Source organism: Nannospalax galili, unplaced genomic scaffold (genome assembly GCF_000622305.1).
Source record: "Nannospalax galili isolate Female #2095 unplaced genomic scaffold, S.galili_v1.0 scaffold1063, whole genome shotgun sequence".
Taxonomy (NCBI): Eukaryota; Metazoa; Chordata; class Mammalia; order Rodentia; family Spalacidae; genus Nannospalax; species Nannospalax galili.
In genome coordinates, this window is record NW_008349483.1 from 38,471 (window position 1) to 46,191 (window position 7,721).

Below are 7,721 nucleotides of genomic sequence, written 5' to 3' on the forward strand. Positions count from 1 at the left end.
TGCGTGTTATATGAGATTACTATTTAATTAAACTTTATGACAATAGTTTTTCTTAATATTTTATTTATTATTTTTATTTTATGTTCTTGGATGTATGTAAATGCACCTGTGCCGTGTAATGCCAGCAGAGGTCAGAGGAGGGCACCAGATTCTCTGGAACTGGTTATGAATGGTGGTTAGCTGTCATGTGGGTGCCTGGAATAGAACCCAGCTCATCTGCAAGAGTACTCAGTGCTCTTAACCTCTGAGTGGTCTCTCCAGCCTAATGACAATTATTTTTTGTTTTTTTTTTGTTTTAATTTCCACCCCTTTTTAACCTACCCTTTATATGATGGTAGCCTGTTATCCCTTTTCCCTTTTAAAAAAGATTTCTTTAAATTTATGTTATAGAAAATGTGGAAAGGACAACACAGTAAGCACCCAGAGTGCTCTCAGCATGAAGAGCTACACAGTCCCAGCTGTTTTATTTCTCCCATGTTGTTACCTTGCAAACACCTACACACTGAAGATTAAACAGGCTGCTTTTAAAATACGTATTTCACATGCAGGCTCATAAAATATCAGCTCTGTAAATAAATACCCACTATCCCAAAATGGATTTCTGCCATGAGAACTCAGATGCCCAGAGAAGAACTGAGTGGTGCCCTTAGGTCACACCGTGGTGAGTGAGCAAGCTAGGGATGGACCCTTCAAGGCCTGGCTATGCCTGGAACGAAGCTTCCTTGACTTTACCAGTGCTAAATAAACAATCACAACCAGGTTCCTAACACTCTCCCTAACCTACAGGTTCAATCCCTACCGCCCCACATTAATTCATCCATAAATCTGTTACACTCACACCCACTTAAAGTAGCAAAGAGTCAGTTACCTTCTGGAGGGAGAGAATCACTAGCAATATTCAATCCCATTCTTATGAACACACACAAAGACATAGATAGGTGGCAGAGTGCTTGCTTAGCATGTGCAAAGCTGAGAGCCATCTACTATGGAAAAACAACGAAGCAGCGAAAAAAATTCAGCAAAAAAGGAGGCTGAATTTTGAAGTATAAAATTAAATTATATAAAATGTAAAATTCGTAATCAAATTCTATTGGGGAGCGTTATCTGCCTCTAACATTGGGTATTAAGTGGTGTTTCTAGGCAATTACTATTGTTTCATTTTGTGGGCAAAGAGGCTTTGATTCATTAGGGATCCTCTCTGGGAAAACCATCTTCCCACATCAAGGCTTGTGTGTTTCTTCCTTTTCAGAGACCATAGTGTCTTCAGTCAATTTTGGAACTATTTGTTGACTCTGTATTGGGCCTGCATGGCTCTGTCTTCTGCCTGTTTGACCTTGAAGAATATACTGGTGAACAGGTGACCTAAAGGCCTGGTCTGAGCCAGGCTGGACAGGCTCTGCACTGAAGGAGGCTGCAGGGCATTAGCAAGCTCACTATCCAGAGGCAGACCATCTGCCTTTTAATTATTCCTTGTGAGACCTGGGAGGTATCACTCTAGTTCTTGCTTGCCCTACAGCCATTTTCCAAGATGAGTTCGGGTTAAAGGGGAAGCAGATTCAAGAAAGAATATGCAGCATAGAAAGTAAGACATTTCGAAAACCGAAGACTAGAGAAAAGGAAACTCAGAAAGGGCAATAACCCCGAGGTTACAATAGGAAGACCTTGTAGAGAAATCCAGGAGGCACTTCCTGAGCTGCATCTCCTGCCGATGCTGAGGGATCCACAGCAGCCACTGGCACAGGGGTCGCAGCCTGAGAGTCCAAGGGCGTCGGCTCTGCAGCCGTCTCCTGCGTCTCACCCGCAGGGCCCGGAGGAGCCACGTCCTCAGTGGCCTCCTTCACCTCGGCACCCACAGTGGTTTCGTGGTGTTCTCCCTCCCCTTCATTGTTGGAGGCCGGCTCAATGACCACAGAAGGGATGACCTTCTCCTGGTGGGTAAAGAAGGTGGTGTCAATCAGGGCCTGGGAAACAAGAAGTGTGCTTGCTCCAAGCTGGTTTCTACCCCTAGCCACTAGCCTTCCTATACCCACTGACCATGCAAACTAGGCCTGTGTCTTGCACGCTGTCCCTGGCCTCCTCACGGTCTCTCCTCTTTGAAGCCCACAAAACCCTCGGTGGGCTTCACATCTGAATCCTACACTACTTGGTAAATGGGAGGTTTCTGTGGGAAATTCAGGCTGGTGGGAGGCTGAAGGGGAAGAGGCTGTGTCCTGACGGGGTAGGAATCACACTTTGATACTACTTTGTTGCTACCGTTACTGCACGTCACAGAAAATGGAATGTACTGCCCCTGATCACTCCTGGGGAACAAATTGGAGCTAAGGCCAGCTCTAACTTCATGTGTGCACTCAACAGACAATTGCCTTTGAAGTAGGATTGGTTCTTGGTCAAAGAAGCCTGGTGGTGAATCTGGGACACTCTAATAATTGCAAACATAAAACAGAAATACCGGTAATTTGGTATCAGTACTAATACTGAGCCCCACGGGGGCTTGGCACCTTTAGAGGTTCACTGCTCACTCCTTCAGCAGCTCTGTCAGTCTATCATGCTTTCCTCCCTCCCTCCAATACCATCTTTCTCATCCTCTGTGCTTCGTTCCTTTCCTCCCTCACTTTAGTGGAGTTTCCTTTTTCCTCTTCTGTGCTTAGGCTGTGCCAACCTTTGGCATAGGAAGCTGATTCCATGAGGAATAGCACAGTGCTGATAGTGACTGGGTGCTGGGAACGCCCACCGAAAATCATTTTACACATTTAGAGAGTCACAAGATGGCTGTAAACCTATTCCACTACAAAGAGCTCCCACAGTAGGAGCAGGCAGAGCCGGCTAGCCGGAGCCTCCTCAGAAGTCCCTGAAGAAGAAACACTTACCTGAGGTGCAGCTGCCTCAGTCTCTGCTGGCTGTGGACTCCCACTGTCTGCAACTTCAGTGCCTTCGGTATCCACTTTGGCCTCCTCTAGACTTTCTCCTTCTGCAGCAGGGAGGGCTGCCTTCTCTGCCTCTGCTTCTTCCACTGCCCCCCCTTCGACTGACACTGAGGTTCCCACATCGGCTTCAGTTCCTGGTGGCACCTGTAAAGCAGAAAGGAGTCACCATGTCTGTGTCTCCAAGCGCCTCGTCTGCGCCTTCACCCTGCCTGCCATTCTTCCTCTTTGTTGAGGCCCATCAGAACTGAGTGCCTCCTTTGCCATGTGCCGAGTCCCAGGATTCAGGAGCAGCAGGAGCTGCCTTCTGATCAGAGCCCACTCTTCAAATCCAGATTCTGCCTCCCTTGGCTTTCCCTGCAGTCAGGAATGGCAGATGGACTCACCATTCTTCAGACACTGTTCTTAAGAGAGGGGCTTCCGGCCCCAGGCTCTTGCTTTCTGGTTGGATGAAAGCAGATGACAATGGATGAAGCTTTAGGGGGCACCAGAGTTACAAGACTGAAGGGACCTGGGCACTAGGCCTGGGTCATGGAGGAAAGCCACAGAAGTACAGCATCCCCACCATGCATTCAGAGTTCGGAATGATGGCATCAGTATAACTCTTCAAGTCTTTGTGGAAAAGGTTTCAGAAGCTGACTCACTTTCAGGGAAAAGGAATGGGGGAAGGGCTTCCTAAAGAATGTTAGAGGATGGGGGAAATATTTTTTAAGCCAATATGCATTAACAATATCCAAATACTCATGGAGTCATCTGCTGGCTAGCAAAATGTGAAAATCAGACTTGGAATCTTTACTAGGAGAGGAAAATTGAAAAAGTTTTCAGTAGTATTTCAAATTTGTGATGTTGAAATTAGAAAGTACAGTAACAAATTTGAAATTTCAGCTGGGCATGGTGGTACATGCCTTTAATCCCAGCACTCAGGAGGCAGAGGCAGAGGGATCTTTGAGATACAGGGCAACAAGTTCCAGGCCAGCTGGGGCTACAGGGAAACCCTGTCTCAAAAACTCACATAAGCAAAAGAGGTTTGAAATTTGAACATATTGGTTTGAGCAATTTTTACTCTAACATTTTAATAGGATTCTGATAATATCAGCATGGGAGACCTGATTTGAGATGGTCAAATAAAAAAGAATTTTGAAGAATGTTAGACTGATTTTATATAGCCTACCCAGGACACACCTTACAAAAATTGATCAGGCTTTCTGATGTGATTAGCATCAGTCAATGTTTTTCTTCACTGAATAAATTCTGCACTACTCATTGCATTAAACAAGAAAGCCGGAATCTTGAAAGTATTAACTCTCCAACTCTGAACTCTGAAAGGCAGCGGAGAGAAGTTCTCAGTGGGGAAAGAAGCTCTCAGTGGGCGTCAGGTGAGAGATGGGAATGCGCACTACACACCTGCCCTCACCACAAGGCATTTTCCAAGAACCTTCTTCTGCCTCATATTCACAGACAATAGATACATTAAAATGACCTATGGAAGACATTTTTCTACAGTGTCATGTTTTATTTAGGGGATGAAAAATAGCTATGTCATTTGTTACATGATCAAACATCACTAACATTCACTGAAATTTGTATCTCTCATATCAGAATCTTATAAAAATCTGGTTCTTCACAGAAAGTGTACACTTATGCAAAACAGCCACTACTCTCTATTTATTTTTTCCTACCCTGATATTAAAGTGCATGGTTTCAGAAAGGTAATTCCTTTGTGTGAATTGTAGCAGATACATGATTAAAATGAATTATAAATGCTGGTAAGCACTGCAGTGGGTTAACAGCCACATGAAGGTTTATATTTTAGTGAAAGACTGAAAATTCCAACAACAAAAATTTAATTAAAATTTTATTAAAATCACAACTCTCATTTTAAGTAAACCATGATCTTTTTATGGATGTTACTGTCACTGTTTTCAAGAGAAGTATAATTAGAATATAAATTAGGAGGACATCCTAGCCCCAAGAAGAATAAGGAACAATTGCTCACAGATTTATTGATGGAGAAATTAACAATTTGGGGACACAGTACTTCTGGATGAGGCCCTGGGTTCAAGCCCTGGGATGGAAAAAGGAAAGAGAGGGAAGAATGAAGGGAGGGAGGAAGAGAGGGAGGGAAGGAGGGAGGGAAGAGGAACAAAAGGTAGAAAGGAAGGAAGGACTCTGCTTTACCAGGTCATCCAGCTTTCTTCCACACTGACACAGTCACGAAGACAGTGTGCATGCAGTGAGCCATAGGCTCAAATGTGTATAGTCATAATTCTGTAATTTATGCTTTCCGCTATCTGGAAAAAAGTCACACGTATGACCATCCCAATGGTTACAACAGCTTTGACCAACATGGACTCTATATACAGAATGGGAAACAATGCATATATACAAACACATGCATGCACGCATGCGCGCACACACACACAACTTTAGATGACAAAAAGTTGACATTGCTATTTCATGAGACGCTCTTTTCACACAAATCCTATGCACATATGTTCTGAGAACCACATGTTATTAGTAACTAGTTTTTCCTTTAGTGAATTAATATTACTTCTTTATAGAATATATATTTATATGCCATATTGATGGTGTTGTCAAAGGTAATTTTATTTTTTAAGATTTGATTTATTGGGGCTGGAGATACAGTTTTTTGGTTAAGCGTGCTTGTTGTTCTTCCTGAGGACCAGAGTTCAATTCCCAGCACCCATGTCCAGGGGTTCACAGCTCCAGTTCCAGGGGATCCAATGCTGGAGTTACATGTGGATGTGAGCTGACTGACGGGTTCTGGGAACCAAACTGGGGTCCTCTGTAAGAGCAGAAAGCTTTCCTATCCACTGAACCATCTCTCCAACTTTGCCAAAGGTAATTATAAATTCATTCTCTACAAACAGAATCATTAGCTTATAAATGATCTTTATTTTCCATATGTCTATGAACTGTATCATATTTTACTATCCCAAGATATACATAGTATTGTGTTTCTTTTGCTAAGTCATTTAAACAAACATTTTTAGTGAATCTCCTTCAGTTGACAGTGCAGCTGCTGTGACACCAGCCACCAGCAGATGGAGGCCAAAGGCTCTGTCTGACTGCTCTGTTCAGCCAGAACTCAGAGGCAAGTAGCTCAGCCTCAGCACCTCAACTGTTCACTGGATTTTTGTGGTAGAAAAGAAACCAAATGTGCAGAAAAGGCTGATAAGAATGGTGGCAAATAATATCACCCCAACACAGAAATGAACAATGCTGGGAAGGGATGTTAAGGAGACTAGCATTTTGGCTCTCAAAGGGAAAAGACAGACAATCTGATTTCCTTGCAAGTGGAAAAGAAATGAACATTTCTCCATTCTTTGCACCAATAAGTGAATTTCTATTTTCTTTTTTAAAAATTTTATTTATTATTTTTATTTTTTAATGTGTATGTGTGTATTGCCTGCATGCAGGAAAGTGCACCTGTGTTGTGCAATGCCTGTGGAGGACAAAAGAGGCTGTTGGATCCCCTGGAACTGGAACTATGGATAGTTGTTAGCTGCCATGTGCATGCTGGGATTCGAACCCTGGTCTTCTGCAAAAACAGCCAGTGTTCTTAACCTCTGAGCCATCTTTCCAGGCCCGAATTTCCATTTTCTAGCCATATTTAATCAACAATTTGAGTTACAGCTTAAAATATTACACAAACAGAATTATTCACTATTTGTATCCCCTTGTGGTTTTGTTTTTGACATGGTGTGACATTTAGGGGTGCATCAATCCACTTTTTATGTCTGCCACATTTTTGTTCTTGTCAAACTTTTTCCTTTTGATATAAACAGACTGTAATAGAACGACATAAAACACCATGGAACCGAGGAACTTCCTCAAATTAAGTGTTAGTGCTGGATAAGAATCAAGGAAGGAGTGAAAAGGTTTTCAGTCCTAATATCACCTTGCTTTTTATATTAGCATTCATTCTAGTTTGTTAGGTATTTGTAGATACAGAAAAGAAAAACATTTTCTGTGCTTTGTTGCTACAGTAGATAGTAGATTTTATACCTGACTGGACAAACCACACTGATACATGACTATCTTCTCTTGTAAAAATGTTATCCAAACACCAGAGGACAGAAATTATCTCCTGTGGGTGTTGATATACACAACAGTATCACATTTTGCCCAAACCACAGCGTCTGTTGCCTAAATATATTTATGGTGGGAAATAACTAATGCAAAGAAAGCCTGAGCGAGTTCTCCCTGACCTTAGGCACATGATGTTTACTATATTCATGAGATCCATGGGGCACAGGCAATAGGAGCACTGCAGAGTGGCATATGTATCCCACAGATCACAAGAACCAGCAAGGAACCCTTCTTGGAGTTGGTGAGCTATGGCTCTCTCATCACTACACCACACATACTGCTTCCTTATCTGTCAAATTTTCTTATCTTCTGCCTTGGAGGAAAGCAGTGTGGTTATGACATTCCTGTCAGAGTGCTTTAAATATCACTAACTGCATTAGCAAAGTCTTCTAGGAATGGAATGACATGGACACAGTGTGGTGGCAGCCGAAGTATCAAGCTCTCAAAGGAGGAATACACAATGAAGTGAGAGAGTTTGGTTTGCAGAGGCTTATTCCCAGCATGTAAGACTGCAGGAGAGTTCATAACCATTGAGGCTATGCCATTCATGCATTCATTCATTCATTCATTCACCCATTTATTTTTTTTCAATAACATTATCTGGGAACAATGCCAGTAAAACAACTTGCCAATTATTTGCCTTTTGTGGATGTGGACAGCTGCAGATACTTTGATTCTTCATATATA

The 7,721-nt window shown here is 42.6% G+C and overlaps 1 protein-coding gene across 2 annotated transcripts in view; it reads right to left on the reverse strand.

Annotated features, from left to right (window-relative positions):
• Amph (amphiphysin) overlaps nucleotides 1-7,721 on the reverse strand; it is a 287,017-nt gene that overhangs the window by 10,644 nt on the left and 268,652 nt on the right. For both annotated transcript variants that reach the window (XM_008846954.1, XM_008846953.1), the window contains 2 exons: nucleotides 2,868-3,068; nucleotides 1,662-1,928 (listed from right to left, as the gene is read on the reverse strand). In XM_008846954.1, the coding sequence (XP_008845176.1) occupies nucleotides 1,662-1,928; nucleotides 2,868-3,068 (468 nt within the window). The remainder of the gene's footprint in view (nucleotides 1-1,661; nucleotides 1,929-2,867; nucleotides 3,069-7,721) is intronic.